Raw genomic sequence first — 20,436 nt, forward strand, 5'->3', positions numbered from 1 at the left:
AATCAAGGAGGAAGCCATTTCATGCAGGAAAAAAACAAATTCATGCAATACAAAATTGAGGCTAGTTACTGACAGAAAACCCCTGAGGTCTACTGGAAGATCACAACTTTCCTAGTTCAGAGGAAATGCCAGTGAATAAGTAGAGCAACTTGGGAGTTGCAACTTCAAAGAGGTGAGAACCTGATGAAGGGTTAGGACAAATTTTCTGACCCCTTTCAGTTCCTGGCAAATATAGCTGATCCCTTTCCATTTATCCAAGTAGCCAAATAAACATATCTTCCTTGTCTTTTATTTTTAATAATTTATTTACTTAACCATATAAAAAATCTGTTGACGAGCATAAATCTCCCCAACTATATGTGCAAAAAAATTTTAACATTCTTTAAAAAAAGTTTTATTTCCGAATTCTCATCTTTCACTCTCATTGACAAAGCAAACAATTGGATATAGGCTATAATGATATTTTAGTTAATTGTAATGTAACAGGAGGTTGGTGTATGGTGTCTATAGTTGGTGTATAGTGTATAGTGTGCTTAGTTAATCCAATTCCTACATGAAGGCGTTTAGGGAGCCTGCTTCCAGAAAGATATGATAATGTAAATGGAAAGACCTTGTGGCCTGATTTGGAGCCTACACAAGCACTGGATAACTGCTTCTACTTCACTGATCCTGTGGAGAGAAAAAACCTTTCTTATTGGTTGTGAATCCTGAATTGGAATGCATTCAAAAAGCACTAACCAGTCAGAGTAATTCTCTTGGCCACTATTTAGAAAAAAAAGGCAGGGCTAGGAAAAGTAAAGCTTCTGGCCCTCCCCATCTTAAACTGTAATGCAGAGAAACTGAGCAAGATAGAGAATAGGGAACAACTTAATAATTTATTTAATGGAGAGATTTACTGGGACCAAATGGATCCATGGTTTGGTCCCAGGGCTGAATGAGATTATCGTCTCAAAGATTCCAGCCCTGAATTTCAGATACAAGATTCTTTTATAGGATAATAAGAACAATGACATAATGGGGGAGGTACCTGGATGGGGATGACCTAATGGGGGAAGGCACCTAGGATGACATAATGGGAGGTACTGGAGAGGATCCTGATATTCTAATGATGTCTAAAATGGATAAAGACCTTTATCCCACCAAACTTTAAGAGGGAACAAGTATAGCCTAAGGTCTAAGATATAAGACCTTTATCCTATCAAACATTAAGAGGGAATGGTTATAATCTGAAGCAGAGTAACTGAATAGGACAATTAGGGAAATTGGGTCAGTCATTAAAAGGGAACTGTGGCACAACAAAACTAACATGTGATTTGTAAATTCAGCTCTCTTTTCTTTGCTTCTTTGTATTGCTTTTTCTTGCTCTCACATAAAGAAACATGAAAAAACAGCTATAACCTAGTGAGCGTCAAAAAAAAAAAAAATTTCAGAATGGACCAGATGCTAGGAACGACAGTCCATGCTCAGTTTTTCTGTCAGCCCACCCAGAACTGAAACCATGAGAAGCTCAGTAGCAAGACCCTGAAAAATTAACTAAACAATCCAGAAGCAACAACAGCTGAGACAAAGATGTATCCAGTGGCTCTGCCATATTTGACAGAAACTTGATGGGATGTGTGCTACGTAAAAACTACTTTAATTTTTTGAGTCTACACTCGCTAGGGACTAAGGTAGTACAGATGTTAGAGGGAAATATTTGTAATTCTGGAATTGCTTTATCTTCACAATAAATATTCTTTTTAAAAATCTTATTGGCATTAATTGGTTAAATGAAAATTAACTAATTATTTATGGCTAGCATTAAGAGCATATGTTAGAGTGGGAGCTAAAACTGATAGCATTAGAGAAAAGCTACCCTTTTTCTAGGCAAGTCTGATTACATTGTCCCCTCAAGGTACTCTTGGAAGCCTAGGTGAATTATGTAGTCAGACTTGCTCTGAAAGAGGGAGTCCAGAGTCTTGCAACAATTATAACAAATTGCAATAAATAAAAGATAAAGAAGAGAGAAAGGTGGAATCTTTTTTCTAGAGAAAGCATCCCTTGTTTAAGATACAAGGGACCAGAGCTGTTAAGGAAAACTGGGGACTCTGGTAATAAATTTACAAACTTGGTCCAAAAATTTATAACTGATAATTAGTTTTTTAAATATGATTTCTGACAGAAGAAATATAATGAGGCATTCATTTTTTTTAAGTACTCTGTATTTGAAAAGACAGTCACATCTCCTGAAAGAAAAGCCAAAGAAGCTCCACTCATGCACTGAGAGTAGCAACACATTCCTGGAGCATGATCATACAGGCAATTTGGTTTAGGGCATGATTGACAATTCAGCCTACCTTTCTTATCAGTGCCACCTAGTGGCCATGTTTGTATGTTACAACTATTAAACTTTTGAAATATTTTATCAATAACTCTCTGTTGTATTTTTATTATATTTTCATGTGTTGTTAAAATTACAATTTTTTTGCTCTAATTTCTGTTTTTTATTTTGTTCTGATAAAATACTTTTTACATTTTTATTTTATTATTATATTATTTTATTAAAAGTATGAAGTGGGCCCAATCTTTTTTTCTTTTTTCATAAAAAGAAAACATTAGCTATATAAAATTTGAAAACTACTGGGTTAGTGACTTTCAGTTTGACTCTATGAAATAAGATCCATGGCTCAAGTTGTCTGCCCCCACTAGAAACTCTGACCTTCTTTCTATTTCTTCAGTATTTTAATTAAAACGAATCACAAAAGTAAACTGTGTGTAGCTGTTAAATCATAACACTGAAAAGAATAAAACCAGATATATTAAGGCAACTAGAACTGGCATATCCTTGAAAACCAAATAAAGATAAGAAGAAGGTAAATGATAAGGGATTGAACAAGGATAAATTTCTTACCTTCAAGTAAGGGGAGATAATACATATTCTTTCTGATCCCTAACATCATCATAGAGTCCAATTAGAAAAGACTTGGAAAGGGTTCTGTTATGTCCTGATCATCTTAAGAGAAGAATAGAAAAATAGAGCAAGATGAACATACTTTAGTGGGGGATAGGGAGAAAAGAAGAAGAAGGAAAAGAATATTAAAGAGAAATTTATCTCTCATAATTAGTGTACACAAGTAGACATCCATACAAATGAGAGGAAGGAAGGAGTGGTTGATGATTGAACTTTACTCTTTTCTGCACTGGCAAAAGAAGGAAGAAAAAGAGAGACAGAAAGAGACAGAGAAGAAAACACAGAAGTATATTTTACTCTACAAGGGAAAGGAAGAAAAGGGAATAAAAGAAAAGGGTAAGTCATGGGGAAAAAAAAACACTTTTTACTATATATACTACATATAACCTATATATATATAAGTACTTATATACTATATATAAGGAAAAGGAAGGAGTAGGGAAAAGTGAGGAGGGTAGATTAAGGGAGGAATAATTCTAAACAAAACAAATAATAAGGATTTATCCAAAAAAATTTATAGGTCTTTTTGAGATAGCAAAGAATGGGAATCTGAGGGAATACCCATAAATTTGGGAATGGATGAAGAAATTATGATGTATAAACATGATACAATATTATTGAGCTGAAACATTATCAGTGTAATGACCAAGCAAAATTCCAGAAAATTAGCGATGCATCATATTACCTGCCTCCTGACAGAGGTGAAGGATCTAGGATATTTTAAGACATGATCAGTGTGGAAATTTGTTTTGATGGACTATTCATGTTTGTCATAGGTTTTGTTTTCCTTGTGTTCTCAATGGGAGAAAGGGATAGGCATGAGGAAAGTGAGAAGGCAGAGTTTGATTGATTCCAACAGAAACAGACAGACACATACATACATACATCTGTGTGTATATACACATATATATATGAAAGAAAACTTGGTAACTCTAATCAACACAATGACCAATCATAATTCCTGATGACTCATTGCCCACCCCTTGACAGAGAAGAGATGGATGCCAAATTCAGATAAAGACATTTTTTAAGATATGGCCAATGAGAAATTTTATTTTGCTTGTCTATACATGCTTTTAACAGGGGATTTGTTTTCCTTGCTTTTTCATGGTGGGGGTGGGGAGAAGGAAGAGAAATTAAAGGGAGAAAAGGCTGATCTTTTTTACAAATTTTTAAATAATTTAAAAAGAGGATTATTGAAGAGGGATCAATCTACAGAAGATGGAATGGAATAGGATTATTCAAGCATATAAAGAATATGGTTGGCAAGAAGAGTCATCTCACTAAAGAAGGGAAAGGGACCTGTATGTGCCAAAATGTTTGTGGCAGCCCTGTTTGTAGTGGCTAGAAACTGGAAAATGAATGGATGCCCATCAATTGGAGAATGGTTGGGTAAATTGTGGTATATGAATGTTATGGAATATTATTGCTCTGTAAGAAATGACCAGCAGGATGAATAAATACAGAGAAGCTTGGAGAGACTCACATGAACCGATGCTGAGTGAAATGAGCAGAACCAAGAGATCATTACATACTTCAACAATGGTATTGTTTGAAGATGTATTCTGATGGAAGTGGATTTCTTTGACAAAGAGAAGATCTAACTCAGTTTCAATTGATCAATGATGGACAGAAGCAGCTACACCCAAAGAAAGAATACTGGGAAATGAATATAAACTGTTTGCATTTTTGTTTTTCTTCCCGGGTTATTTATACCTTCTGAATCCAATTCTCCCTGTGCAACAAGAAAACTGTTTGGTTCTGCACACATATATTGTATCTAGATATACTGTGACCTATTTAACATGTATAGGACTGCTTGCCATCTGGGGGAAGGGATGGAGGGAGGGAGGGGAAAAATCGGAACAGAAGTGAGTGCAAGGGATAATGTTGTAAAAAATTACCCTGGCATGGGTTCTGTCAATAAAAAGTTATAATTATTTAAAAAGAAGAAGAAGAAGAAGAAGAAGAAGAAGAAGAAGAAGAAGAAGTCATCTCTTCTTGTGAGACAGGAGTGAAAGAGACAGTGAAGGAAGGCACCTGAGTAATGTGATCTGAGAAGGGAATAAGAGGGTGTTACAGCCTTAATATTTTCAATAAAACATGAATCCAGGTATAACATCAATGCGTTGAGAATCAAGGGGTGACCTTCAGGATCCCAGGGCAGCAGTAGCTGAGACAAGATTCATCAATAAAAGATGCTGTTTTGGGAAATGAACTAAATGGAACCAATGCTAAATTATGAGCCTACACTACCCCAGAGACAGAGGTGTTATAGGAGAGAAAATAACCACAAGGCACTGAGGAAATTTGTTTGTCTTTTGTTCTTTTTATATCTTCAAAGTAAACACCCTTTTAGAAAAGCTCATCAATGTCAAATGGTTAAATGGATTGGGATACTAGTGACCCCCCTCTAACAGTGGAAGAAACATGCTTGGAGCTTGAGCCAGTGAAAGAGAAAAGACACCCTTTCTTCAGGATTATTTCCTTGAAATTACTCCAGTGTCTACCAAGAAAACCCCAAAATGAAGGTACAGAGAGTTGAAAAGCTATTTGTCAAAGATTATACAACCTGTCAGTGGCAAAGGTAGAGTCTGCACCCAGGATTCAGAATCTAGACTTTTGTGGCTTAAATCCAGATCTTGTTTCACCATGTTAGCCGCACAAGCTGCAGGCGGGTCAATGGTCCTGGCACTTCAGATAGATGATGTCCGTGGAAGATTTCATCCTCTGTTGCACCCCTGGCTCAGGGCCCAAACCACCTTTTCCTGCAGCTATGGGTAAAAAGTGTGGCCACAGCTACTTCCTGGACCACTGGTCTTAGAGAGAGCAAAAAAAAGGACTTTATTTCCTCCTCCATACACACATACCCATGTATCAATTACCCCCATTCCTACCCAGCCCACACAGACTCACAGGAAGATGATGGGGGAGGAACTGTCAAATGCCCATGGCACCAAATCTGGTGACCCCTCCTTACCTGTCAGAGAGTATCAGGAACAGAAAGACATCCATCCAGCCAAGTCCTAAAGCAAGAACCAAGTCAACCTCTCCTCCCTCCCAGAGTTTTCCACAATTTGGTTCCTAAGAGTGGAGGATTAGCCCAGGAGGAGAATGTATGGGCTACAACTCTCACTTGTGCTATAAGTTTTTAAGACCAAGTTCTACAAGTTGTATCAGAGGTATCTCTCCCCTTATTTTTTATTGTGAATACAATAAAAAGAGTTGACTACAGATGACATATTTCAGCTTGATGGATGTGAAGGTAGGAGCCTGTTGAAGGGAGGCAAATTCTAATAGTTAATACCATTTGAAAGTAGAATATATGATTTGCCTTATGAGGAAGGAGTTTCCCCCACACTAAAGGTTTTAAAGCAAAGACTTGATAATTATTTTTCAGGAATATTTGAGAGATTCATGGAAATACTGTTTGATACTTTGCCACTTAGACCTAGGTTGGAATACTAACCCTGACACTTCTGTAATGTTTGCCCATGAGCAAGTCAGTTTTCTTATCTGCCAAATGAGAATAATAATAATTGTACTACATATGTCATTGGATTTTTGTGGGGGAAGAACTCTGGAAACCTTAAATTGTTTAAGAAATGAAAATGTTATTGTTATTTCTATGACAATAGCCTCTAGAGTTTCTAGTAGTTACAATAATTGAGAATCAGAAAGAATACAGAAAGGCCCTTAGAAATCATCTCTTCTAGCCTTCTCCATTTCAGATGAGGAAACTGAGACCCAGGGAAGTTAAATGAACTCCCTCAGGTCACAAAAGAGCTACTAGGTAGCCTATTCCAACTACCTTAATTCTCAATCAAGGGTCTTTCCTGCCATACCACTGCAGATATAGGCGTAACATTTGGTGCTATTGAGTCGAGATGGGAGGGGAATGTGGAGGGTTCAGGGTTTTCTGTGGGTTTCATAATAGTGATGTTTGTGAAATGAAAGAGAAAGAGAAATGATCAATGGCAATTACTTTTTAATGGCAAAACCAAAAAAGTGGCGGGGTAGAGGAGGAAACTATCTAGGTCCTACAAACAACACACAAATAGTACTACATATCCTTGTATGCAACAGATGCACTTTTGAAATGATTTTGGACAAAGAAAGTTTTTGCAATTGATTCATAATTTAAAAGCACTTTTGGGAACCTTCTGATGAAGCCCCTTCTAAAGTCCAAGAGTCATTTGCAAAGAGAAGAATCACATCATTAATCCCAAAGTATCTAAATTTTAAGCTGTTTCTAGTATTTATTTTGTAGATCCATCTGTATGATGTTTCCTTAAAAATCTGCCTGTCAGGCAGACTTAGTATGTAGTTAAAATTGTGATAAAGCAGAAAAATTACTAGATTAGTCAGGTCCAGCACTCCCTTAATTTCCTGTTTGAATTTTGCCAGAATCAGCATTTATTAGGTGCTTGTTAGGGAGGTTGACACTATGGGATACAAAAACAAAACTAAAACATTCAAAGAGCTCACATTCTGGGGCTGTCTTTATATCATTCTTGATCCCAGTTTCCTCATCTATAAAATTAGAGACTGGGCTCTAACATCTTTTCAGTTCTGCCATTGTGTATTCTAAATTTCCTCCCAGTTCTGGCATCCTGTGATCTGAGGTGCTTTCCAGCTCTGTAATTCTGAATTCTAAAGCCCTTTCCAGCTCACACACTGTTCTAAATTTTATTTCTTCCGTCTTGTGATCCTGGGAAGGGCCATTTGCAGCCATACATTATCCCCATACTTGCTGTTCCACTTACTCTGAATTATAACTGGTCCGTTTAGTAATTTTTAGATTTAACAGTACCATTTTGTCCTCATTCACTTCCTGAACCTCAAAAAACCTTCTCCCAGGCAATCATCATCAATTCTTTCTTGATAACCTTATAGACAAAAATATTTCCCTATCTTTCCAGGCCCTTTTAGAATATGAGAAGAATGATTGTTTTTCATTTTGTTTTTCTATAACCTTCGCATTCCTGTAGTCCAGGGTATTTAATAAATGCTTATTGAATTGGATTGTAGTGAAAGACAGAAAGATTTAAAGTGATCCATAGTACATTTAAGCGGATTCAGAACTGATTAAATAATCAAATCCAAAGAATATCGGCTAATGGATTGGTAGGGGGGTTGGACTAGATTTCCTCTTAGGTCCCTTCCAGTTCTAAATCTATGGTACTATGATTAATCAAAGTAGGAATATCTAATGGAATGTTCCTTGGTTCACGGTGGCATAGGACATAGTACATTGGACTTGGAGTCCTGAACACTTCAGTTCAAATCCAGCATTAGGCACTTAATAGCTATTCAAGCAGACTGTGTCACTGGACTTCTATCAACTTCAGTTTCCTTATCTGCAAAATGAAGATAACAGTACATATCAGAGTTACTGTGAGGAACAAATTAAATGATACACATAAAGCACTTAGCAAATCTTAAAGTGATATAAAAATGCTAGCTAGGACCAAATGAGGTAATATTTGTAAAACGCTTAGCTCAGCATCTGGTACATCGTAGGTTTTTAATACCTGCTTTTTCCCTTTCCCTCACCTTTCCTCTAGGTATCATTATTATATCCACCTTTAGTCCTCTTCTGCTTAACATTAATATCAATGACGTGGATAAAGGCATAGAGTTATATTTACCAAATTTGAAAATTAAAAAGCTTGGAGGGATAGATATGTTAGCTAATAATCCATTCTTGTCAACCCCTAGCAAAAAGGACAAAAAAGGAAAGTAATTGTTGAAGGGACTTTGGAGAAATTGGAACTATATTTCCAAAGTCAGTAAACTGGGAATATCCTTTGATCCAGTGATACCAATACTAGGCCTATAGCCAGAAAAAATCAAAGAAAGCATCATATGTAGGAAAATATTACTATCAAAATTTTTTTATGGCCAAGACTTGTAAATTGAGGAGGTATCCATCAATTATGGCACGGCTGAATAAGTTGTGGTATGAATATAAAGGAATGTCATTTTGTCATAAGAAATGACAAAAATATAGATTCAGAGATAGATATCTGGGATTTCTAGGAACTGATGCTAAGTGAAGTAAGCAGAACCAGGAGAACAATTAAATAAAAATAATAATAATGTAAAGGAAAACCTCGAAAGACTTGAATAAATAAATGAAAAGGCATTTCTTAAATTCTTTACTATATGCAAAGCACTGGGAATACAAATAGAAAAGCAAGACTGTTCCTGCTCTCAAAGAATTTATATTCTATTCTAATAAGGTGAGATAACACATATAGGTTTCAGCCACAAATCAGATAGATTCCTTAATCCTTAGGGCACAGCAGAGCAAAGCAGATGGAAATGCATCTTCTTTAATGTTCTATAGATAAAACCGTTTTTATTTCTGATATTCAACTATTTGACATTGTCAAAGACTTAGTGTTTGAGAATTTTTTTTCTAGGCTTTAATAGCAGCTGCCAGGGGCTGGACCCAGGGTTCTGGGCTGTTTCCTTCCAAATGTGAAAGGAAGAGATGATTTGACCTGCCTGACGCATGTTGCTTCCTGTTTCTCCCACAGCCCTATGGCTTCAACTAAACTGAAGCTAAGCTTGCCCAGTGGGTTGAAATTATTCAGCAATTATAATAGGACTGGTTTTTCCCTTCTCCAAAGGGGTTGCTCCCCTAGAAGGGGCAATCTGGAAATAGGCAGGTGGACCTAGGTGGTCCTATTATTTCTTGGGCTCTTGGGCTTTTTCTCACCATCAATGGCAGTTGGTCAGGTAATCAGTGATTGGTATAGATTGTATTGAAGATAGTAAAGCCATTATTCACAGAGTTTATTCCTCTTATTATTGGTTGGTTGGGGGCCAGGTTGGAAGCAGAGAAGAGGTCTAGAAGTTACAGTTATCCCTGGGACTTTTGGATTCATCTCCATGAATGTGTAAGGGGAGATGGAGGCAGTGACTTACTTGGTACACACTTCTTCCTGTCTTTCTCATATAGTATCTTGCTTCTATTTGCGAGAAATTGCTTTGAGATTTCTGCTATTTACAATAACCAAACAGAACTTCAGAAGACTGATGAGGAAGCATATTTCTTGTCCCTTTGGAGATGACTGATGAACTAGAAATGCAAAAAGAAGCATAGTTTTAGAGATGATATCGTATGAATCTGTTTTGCTTAACTTTGAATATACTTGTCTCTATTGTCCATTATAATCCACACTATATATAGCTGCCAAAATAATTTTCCTTCAGTGTTGATATGAACACATGACTCCCCAATTCAAGTGGCTTCCTATTGCCCACATTTCCCTTCAGCTACACTGCTTTTGAATGTCATCATTTCTTCCTTCCCCAGGAAACTCATCATTGGGAAGTCTTTATTTTCTAATCCATCACCCATACAGTACAAAGAGTAATCTGAATCAACTCACAAGAAAAAAATGCTCTAGTATCACTGTAGAGAAGTGCAAATTAAAACAACTCTGAGGTACCATCTCATACCTCAGATTGACTGATATGAAAGAAAAAGGAAAATGACAAATGTTGGAAGGTGTGTGGAAAAACAGGGACACTAATGTATGGTTGGTGGAATTGTGAACTGACCCAATCATTCTGGAAAGCAACTTATAACTCTGCCCAAAGGGCTATAAAACTGGACATATGCCCATCAAATGGGGCATTGATAAAGAAATTATGCTACATGATTTTGATGGAATACTATCATGCTATTAAAAAAATTGGTTTCCGAAAAAACTGGGAAGATCTTTGTGAATTGCTGTAAAATAAAGTGAGCAGATCAAAAGATCAAACAATATTTTAACAGTGATCAACTGTGAAAGATTTAGCTATTCTGATGAAAACAATGATTCAAGGCAATTCCAAAGGCCCCATGATGGAAAATGTTATCTATCTCCAGAGAAAGAATCGATAAACTAAATCCAGAATGAAACATATTTCTTTTTTTTTCTTTACTTTTCTTTTCTTTTCTTTTTATTTCTTTATTTTATTTTTCTTTCTGGTCTGTCAGTTTTCCTTTGCAACATGGCTAATATGAAAATTTTTATTTGAGTCTTCTTGTATAAAATGTTAATATGGAAATGTTTACATGATTGCACATGTATTGTAGATTGCTTACCATCTCAGGGAGTGAGTGGGAAGAAAGGGAGGAAGGATAGAATTTGGAACTTAAAATTTGAAATAAAAATGTTAAAGAAAAATTTTAATAAATATTTGTGAACTAAAAAGATGAATGTTAATTTTTTTATATGCAATTGGTAAATATTTGATCAAATAAATAAAAATATATTGGGAAAAACATTTTTTTAAAAGAGTGAGCTGAACAGGAAATGAAATAAGAGCATGTCTAGGGAATTAAGATATTCAAATCTTCCACCCTTTTTAGGGTGGGGAATGTCTGGTATTTGAAGGCTTTCAACTTTTAGTCTTTTATCTTTTATCCACTGCAGACCTTCAGTTAACATTTGCATATTTTGCACACATTGGTATGTATTTACTTTATGCTTTCTGCATTTTTATAAATGATTATCATTTCCCCTATTAGAATGTAAATTCCTTGTGAATAGGGATCATTTCACTCTCTATACTGTCTCCCAGTAAGTGCTTTAATTGATTTATTTGTTATAAACAAAGACTTTCATTTTTCTTTTCTTCTTCTTTTTTTTTTTTTTTTTTGATTGAAGGAGAAGAAAAAAAGAGAAACTCATTTTTTTAAAATAACTTTTTATTGATAGAACTCATGCCAGGGTAATTTTTTACAGCATTATCCCTTGCATTCACTTCTGTTCCGATTTTTCCCCTCCCTCCCTCTGTAATGCCGGAGAAACTGAGGCAGGAGAGAGATTAGAGAGTTTTTAATATTTTATTAATGGGAGAGTAAGATTGACTGGACAGGACTCTCGTCTCAGATTATCCAGTCAGACAGAAATAAGTATACTGGGACCAAGGAATCCATATTGGTCCCAGGGCTGGAGGACCCAAAGAATCCAGCGTCCAGCATACAGCTGCCAGCCGCCATTCTCCAGCAATGAATGGAGGAACAACAACTTCTTAAATACCTTTTTGGAGACAAAGAAGAGAAAGGGAGGGAAAGTTTTTTTATCAGGGAGGGGAAGCCATAAAACCTAAAAATTCCAGAGACAAAGAAGTAAAGATATCATGGGTTGGTCTTGGAATATTCTAAAGGAATATTGTAAATCCATAAAAGAATCAGGAGATCTACTCTTTTATCTTGCTAATTCATAACCCGAGAGCGAATAATCCTTAGTTTTACTGGGTCAGAGACAGAACAATTAAGGTAACTGAGACAGGGAAACTGAGTCAGGACAGTTAAAGAAAACTGTGGCATAACACCTCCACCCTCTCCCCCAGATGGCAAGCAATCCTTTACATGTTGAATAGGTTACAGTATATCCTGGATACAATATATGTGTGCAGAACCGAACAGTTTTCTTGTTGCACAGGGAGAATTGGATTCAGAAGGTAAAAATAACCCGGGAAGAAAAACAAAAATGCAAGCAGTTTATATTCATTTCCCAGTGTTCTTTCTTTGGGTGTAGCTGCTTCTGCCCATCTTTGATCAATTGAAACTGAATTAGTTCTAAAAGAGAAACTCATAATAATAATACACAGAAGAGCAAAAAGAAATATAGAAGGGGACACAGACAAGCATACCCGTGTTAAAACTACTATGATAAATTTAATATAAGCTTTATTTTTTTAAATAGACTTTTAAAAATGAGTTGTATAATAGAGATCCACAGTGTCATGTACAGTTCTCTTTTTCTGTTCAGTATATAAGGAAACATTTATCTTTGTTAATGTTTGTCAAGAATAGATGTAGTTGATGGTAGTAGTGATGATGATGATGATGTTTATTCTGATGGTGATGGTGATGATTATTTTGAAAGAGAAAAGTAGGAAGCAAGAGAAAAGGAGAGAACCAGAGCAAAGAAGTGTTGATAAGGAAGAGACTTCACAGAGAGACTTGTCCAAGATTCCTTGGGCTTCTCCAGGGAAACTCCCAGGAAAAGAGGGATCCATATCTCCCCAGTAAAGGCAGAGGTTCATAGCAGTGGGACAGAGAATCCCTGGACTAGCTCAAAGCCTTAGGAACATGAGCTGGCCAGAATGAATTGTCAGTGGTGAAGCATTGGAAGCTGACAGGGGAATTCTGGGACAAGCTACCTGTATGCTAAGGAGGAATTTCTGAATAATACTAAATGCTTGGACCAAGTCACCTGGAAGGAAGAGCAAGAGTCTCTGGACAATGCCCAGTTCTTGCATTCAAAGTCCTGGAGAGAAATAGTTAATAGGCAATGGTAAGTTCTTGGACTAAAGAGAAACATTTGGGTCCAAAAAGGAGCTAAAGTGGAGGAGCTACAATGGACCTTACTCTGTACTTGCTCTGTGACTGCATATTTGAAAGGGTTCGATTCTTTGGCAAGCCCACGACTGAACAGGTCACATTTGACTATCTAGTAATATTTAGTAATTTCCCTTTGTAATGAGCCCTCAGTCTTGAGGTAAATATTATAAGTCTAGAGGACTATATACTTCTCTGCAAAAAGGAAAGGCCCATTAGAGAAGAAAAGAGGTTCATGAAGTTGGGCGTAAATCCTTTGTTTTGTGTTTCTGTTGAATTAAATCAAATCTGTCCTCTATTCAACAACCTTTTTGGGGCCTGCGTGTTTTCATGGGAGTTTTACCTTTTTTGTAGAGGGCTGGACATAAGCTAACTTCTGATATTCCCAAAATCAATCGATCAATAAGCATTTATTTAGCATTCACTTAGTGCCAAGTATTGTCCTTATTGAGAATCCAAGTCAAAGGGTATTTTGTCAGAAGCTGATTTATGGAACCCAGTGCCTTCAGTTCTGGGCCAATGACCTGGCTCTTTACTATTTATCCATTTGCTTTGTCAAACAGGCAAACCCCTTAATAACCCTTAACACCATATACTCTTAACAGAATGTGACCTCCATGACTAAAGGGATCATGACTTGTTTAACTTTATTTCTCCTATAGAGTCCTGAATCTACTGGGCTTTTCATAAAATGTATATTGATTGAATGTATGAGCAAAAACCAGTTTGTAATCTTATATTCCCAGATGCCTGAGATCAATATTTATATATTCACCAGTGACTCCAAAGGATTCCTGGCTGGAAGGAGCATACCCTGAAGCAGAGGAGGATCCTGGAACTGAGCTAATCAGACTTTCATGTTCATTTCCCTTATAATAGGTGGACTCTAGAGAGCTAACACAGAAGACAGAATGCAGATGCCATCACTTGCCTCTGGAGGGATTCAGAACAGGGGGCTGGTACAAGATGGGATCCCCACATGGTACCACGGAGCCATTTCTAGAGAGTGAGTTTACCTCCCCTTGTCTCAGCAGAATGGGGAAAGAGAAGCATCCTCTCCATCTTGGCCAGTCAGAGTGGCAAGTAGCTGGGAATTCAGGGCGCCCATAACCCAGATGTTAGAGAGAAAATCTCATGGCATCTGTGCAGGGACAAAGCAATCCATCTCTCAGCCTCAGCAATGGATGATACTGCAAATGTGGAGGAGTGCAGAAGCAGATGGCCACTTGCTGTGCTACTCCCAGCTCCAGTGATTCTGCTAGCTTCCTATTGAACTTCTCCCTTTCCATGCATAGAGCAAAGCCCCAGGAAGAATTATTAATAATAATGATAATAGCTGGTATTTCTATAGCACTTTTAAGGTTCCCAAAGTACTTAATTTATAAATAAACACAAGGCTTGGAGTCAGTAAGCCCTGAGTTCAAATGCTGCCTCTGATACTAGCTGAGTAGAAAGCAATTTAATCTCTCCGTCTCAGTTTCCCCATATGTAAAATGGGAATAATAATAGCACTTATAAAGTTGTTGGGAGTCCCAAATGAGTTAACATAGAGAAAGTGCTTTCTATGCCCTATAGCGTCATATAAACACTAGCTCTCATTATTATTATCATTATTATTTGATCCTTACAATAATCCTTTGAGGTAGGGTTATTATCTCCATTCTGCCGATGAGATAACTGAAACACAGAAAAGTTAATTGGCTTGTCAACAAGGCTAGCAAGTAACTGAAGCAGAATTTAAACTCAATTTTTTTGACCCTAAGTCTAATGCTCTATCCATTGTGAAATCTCCATAAATTGAACTTGCAGAATGAAGATACGAAATGGTTTTGAAAACAAACATTTCAAAATGCTTACCTTTTATGTCATGTATATCCATTGTACAAAGAAGGGCCCACATCTGTCCTATCTCATTCCAAAACTTGTACTGAAAAATTATATAATCATAACAGATGTTTAGGACCATCAAACCAACAGCTGCTATAGAACATTATATAGGCAGAGCTTCAAAAAGGGAAGAAGATCCCCAGAAGCAGCAGCTGGTCCAGCACCAGCATCCCAGTCAAGTCATTCCCAGCCGAAGGCAATCATGCTTATGATGAGGTCTTCAGTGTTAGGTGTGATTAGCAGAAGAATTGATAAAAATGAGTCCCTAAGGCAGGCTGGGAAAAGGCAGCCTGCCTTAGGGACTTATTTTTATCCACTCATTTCCAGTGGGAAAAGGCACTGGTAGTGATCAGTTTAGTTCTGTGGTCCTACCCTCTCTAGGGGTCTTGAGCAGTCTCACCTTGCAATGTCCTGTCAGAAATCCCAAACATAGCCCTGAAGTTAAATTTTCCCTACAAAATCTACTTATAGGCCATCTCATAGCTGCTGCCTTCCTTGGGGTCAGTCAGCCATTGGCACTCAGCCTTGTGCTGTCTTTCTCCTTCCCCTTCTTCCATGTCTCTCCTTCCTCCTCGTTCCCCTTCTCCCCTAACTCCACTCTGCTTCCCAACCCCACTTCTTCTCCTTACAGCTATCTCTTTTAGGATATTAAGTCCATTTTAGGATTTAGCCTGCCAGCTAAGGGCCTGCCCCAACCTCATGGGGGACTCCCTTTCCACTGGATAATTGTGAGTTCCACTAAGGAACTTGTCTTTCATAAGCTCTCCCACTCTATTTCATACTGACCATTCATGATATCTATTGTATCCCTTTATTTTGTCTGTAATCTCTTCCCTAAATAAATCTATTTTTTGTCAAAGAGAATGGCCACTGTGAATTCTTCACATCATTTAGACTGAAGAACTAACAAACTAATAAACTGCCTCCAAATTAGCTTGCTTCTTTGAGGGTATGCGTTAGGGGAAGTTGACAATTGACAGATGTCTGATCAAAGAACTTCCTAGCAATTAAAACTTGCCAGCAATTCAATAAAGTAGTGAGTCCTCAGTTATTAGAGTTCTTGCAACAGAGGCAGCTTGATCAGATTTTTTTTTTTTTTTGCATGTTGGGAAGGGGATTCCAGCACTGGCAGAGGTTGAACCTTTGAAGTCCTTTCTACCTCTATAATTGAAGTGGGGGCAGGAACGGGGATTTGCAAGTAACCTGAGCTTACAAGATTTTATTTTTTAATGGGGGGTGGAGATGGGGAGATGCTGTCTTTGGTGGGAATTATTTGGGTGAGGGAGTGGGAGGTGGGCTTTAAATGAGTAGATAGAGGTTGATTGAATCCTGGGATCTGGCCTGGTTCATTTCAGGCTTGTATATATTTTAGATCTGCTGAAAGTTTGCTCCAGAAGAAACCTGTAGGATGTTTCCTAGTACGAGTAAGTGAAAGTCACGTGGGCTACACTCTGTCTTACAGGTAAGGAGACAAAACCAAAAGGAACAGATCCCTCCCTTCCAGACCCAATGTAGACTATAACAAGTTCACAGTATCTAGCTAAAATCCTAAAACTTGAAATGAAATCCCAGTTTTTTCCTTTATAATGTGTATGATGTTGGCAAAGCCATTTAATTTCCATGGACCTTCGTCTCCCTGTTTGTAAAATGAAGTTTGACTAAATAATTTCTAAGACTTCCCAGCTTTAAATTTATGATCTCTGATCCTGCAATATTTTCAATCATGTACTTCATGACTACATTTAAGGTTTTCTTGGCAAAGATACAGGAGTGATTCCTATTTCTTTCTCCAAAGCATTTTAAGAGGAGGAAACTGAGGCAGATAGTCTTAAATGACTTGCCCAGGGTCATACAGTACTAAGAGTCTAAGGCTGGATCTGAGTTCATGAAGAGTCTCCCAGATTTCAAACCCAGTTCTCTATCCACTACACCACCAAGCTGCCCTTATTAATTCATAATACTAGAAAGGTCTAAGTTTGACTTATTCTCCCAATTAACAGGTAGAGGGAGAGAATGGGGTGGGGGACAAACTCCTTCTAATTTCTCATATTTGCATATGAGAGCCTAATCTGAATTAGTTATAAAATTAAAACTTTGAATAAGTTGTGTAAATTTTAGGAGCTGTTTAAGTGAAGAAAGGCTCATCAAAGTTCATGTGGCTCACTTTTTAAACAATGCAGAAATTTTGCCTCTTTTTGAATTTCTTGCACTTAAAACAATGGGTGCTTAATAAATGTTTAATAACTGAGTAATTGAAATTAACATTCTTCCCTGAGAGTCCATGTCTATAGAGATTATTCTCACCTCCAAATACATGCTTCCACAATTTAACATAGACATAATATTTTTCATGCGTTTCTACCTGTCTGAGTACTTACAAAAGTCTTCTTAAATACAAAGACAATAAAGCAGAGAAAATAGGGGGGTGAGGGGGAAATCAAGCTTTCCCTCTCAGAGGGAAAATATTTTCCCAAGGTCTCAAACAGCACTAGAGGATTTGAAGTTGCCTGGAGGTTATCCCCTTATTTTAAGAATCAAATTGTTGAGGTTGGGAAAGGGGAATCCCAAAAGTGTGGGGTCCCAGACCAGTCTCGAGAGATGTTTCAAAAGAATTTGCAGGCTTGAACCCATCTCCTTAGCCAAGCTTTATTATAATAGTAACCCACCACTATGCTTCTCTAGAAGGCATATCATATCAAAATAACATTATATAACTAAAATGCTTAATACAGTATATGGTAAGTGTAATGCTGAAGAAACTGAGCAAGACAAGAGATAGTTTATTAAATGGAGAGAAATACTGGGACCAATGGAGGGCTAGATGAGACTATCATCTCAAAGAGTTTAGCCCCGACTATTGGGACAGCAAGCTTTTTATAGAATAACAAGAACAATGACATAGTGGAGGTACTTAGGTGGGGATACCTAATGGAGGGAGGTTACTGATATTCTAATGACATCTAAAATGGATAAATCTTTATCTTGTCAAACATTAAGAAGGAATGTCTATTCAATCTTTATCTCAAACATTAAGAGGGAAAGGTTATAACCTAAGGCAGAATAACTAAATAGGACACCAAGTGGAGAAACTGGGTCACAACATTAAAAGGGAACTATGGCATAACAGTAAGCATTTAATAAATACTTGTTCCCTTCTCCCCTTCAAGTAAGAAACAAAATTGTTCTGAATGAAAATTCTTCTGGGTTTTTGCAGTATAAAGAACATGGGGAATTTTTTCAGAGAATTCTGCAATATACAAGGAATTCTAACTAAATATCTGAATAACATTTTCAATAAATGAACAAAGATTTAAACAATTACTGCATGCCAAGTTCTGTGCTAAGTAATACAAATACAAAAACAATCCCTGCCCTCAAGTGACTTATATTCTTTGTTATTTTTTTTTTTTTGGTGGGGGCTTTTTAACTTAATTTTATTTTTTTCCAACTACTTTCTCTCTTTCCCACTTCCCTCTCCCATTTAAACAAAAACAAAAACAAATTCTTTATAATAAATATGGATAGTCAAACAAACAAATCCATATATTGGCTATGTCCAAAAAATATTTCCTCCCACCCCCTCTCAATTCTGTACCCTAGGTCTATCACCTTTCTTCCAAAAGCAAGGTAAACTTACAGACTAACAATGGAGTGGCAATATCTATAAGAGATTGATAGTGGCAGGGGAAATGGGGAACGGATAGTTTGGTTTATAAAGTTATATGGATAACTAATAGAGTCATTGTTCAATCATATCAATTGTGCCCAACTCCCTGAGATCCCATCTGGAGTTTTCTTGGCAGAGATACTGTAGTGGTTTGCTATTTCCTTCTCCAAGGATCTGCTTTAGTGAATAGATAAGAACACATATTTCAAATCTTATTTATATACAAGTACTTGACAGTCTTGTTTTCCCTGGAGTTTATGCTAACAATTGTTTCAAAAAAACCCTTCTCCACAGGAATGATACCTAGGCCCAGCTTTGGAGGAATTATTATTATTAAATAATAGCTTTTTATTTTTTAAAATAATGCAAAGATAGTTTTCAGTATTTACCCTTGCAAAACTTGGGTTCTAAATGTTTTTCCCTCTCTCCTTCCCTCCCCCTCCCATAGACAGCAAGTAATCCAATATATGTTAAACATATGCAATTCTTCTATTTATATTTCCACAATTATCATGCTGCACAAGAACAATCAGATCAAAAAGGGGAAAAAATGAGAAAGAAAAAAAAATCAAGCAAACAACAATAAAAAAGATGAAAATACTATATTGTAATCCACATTCAGTCCCTATAGTCCTCTCTCTGGATGCAGATGACTCTCTCCATCACAAGTCTATTGGAATTAACCTGAATCACCTCATTATTGAAAAGAGCCACATCTGTCTTGTTGTTGCTGTGTACAATGTCCTTTTGTTTCTACTCACTCTGCTTGTTATGCCACAGTTCTCTTTAACTGTCCTGACTCAGTTTCCCTGTCTCAGTTTCCTTAACTGTTCTGTCTCTGACCCAGTAAAACTAAGGATTATTCGCTCTCAGGTTATAAATTAGCAAGATAAAAGAGTAGATCTCCTGATTCTTTTATGGATTTACAATATTCCTTTAGAATATTCCAAGATTAACCCATGATATCTTTACTTCTTTGTCTCTGGAATTTTTAGGTTTTATGGCTTCCCCTCCCTGATAAAAAACTTCCCCTCCCTTTCTCTTCTTTGTCTCCAAAAAGGTATTTAAGAAGTTGGGGTTCCTCCATTCATGGCTGGAGAATGGCGTCTGGCAGCTGTATGCTGGACGCTGGATTCTTTGGGTCCTCCAGCCCTGGGACCAATATGGATTCCTTGGTCTCAGTATACTTATCTCTGTCTGACTGGATAATCTGAGACGAGAGTCCTGTCCAGTCAATCTTACTCTCCCATTAATAAAATATTAAAAACTCTCTAATCTCTCTCTTGCCTCAGTTTCTCCGGCATTACATGCTTAGTATCAGTTCATATAAGTCTCTCTGGAGGAATTATTAACAAATAGAAATGGGTACTGATTCAGAGAGCTGTCACAGATTGTAATTAATTAACAAAACAGCCTTTTTCATTAGGAAATCTGCTTTCCCAGACCTTTCTTCTTCCTTCCCCACTTTTCCCTTAATCTTTTCCTTCCTTTCTTTATCTTTTCTCTCTACCTCCGCATAAAATGATACCTGGTCCTTGGTCAAGAACTGAGGCATGATAATTTTGACACATTCCCTTG

The 20,436-nt window shown here is 37.0% G+C and overlaps 1 protein-coding gene across 4 annotated transcripts in view; it reads left to right on the forward strand.

Annotated features, from left to right (window-relative positions):
• Positions 1-2,922: 2,922 nt before the first annotated feature.
• The window catches only part of HSH2D (hematopoietic SH2 domain containing), a 39,201-nt gene continuing 21,687 nt past the window's right edge, over positions 2,923-20,436 (forward strand). For 2 of the 4 annotated variants that reach the window (XR_007949581.1, XM_051972070.1), the window contains exons 1-3: positions 2,923-3,286; positions 14,184-14,310; positions 16,564-16,653. Coding sequence is in view for 2 of the 4 variants with exons in the window: in XM_051972070.1 (XP_051828030.1) it covers positions 14,216-14,310; positions 16,564-16,653 (185 nt within the window). In the remaining 2 variants the exon portion in view is untranslated. The remainder of the gene's footprint in view (positions 3,287-14,183; positions 14,311-16,563; positions 16,654-20,436) is intronic. The other 2 variants (XM_051972068.1, XM_051972069.1) reach the window with 2 other exon arrangements.

The sequence above is a fragment of the Antechinus flavipes genome, chromosome 1 (genome assembly GCF_016432865.1).
Source record: "Antechinus flavipes isolate AdamAnt ecotype Samford, QLD, Australia chromosome 1, AdamAnt_v2, whole genome shotgun sequence".
Lineage (NCBI taxonomy): Eukaryota > Metazoa > Chordata > Mammalia > Dasyuromorphia > Dasyuridae > Antechinus > Antechinus flavipes.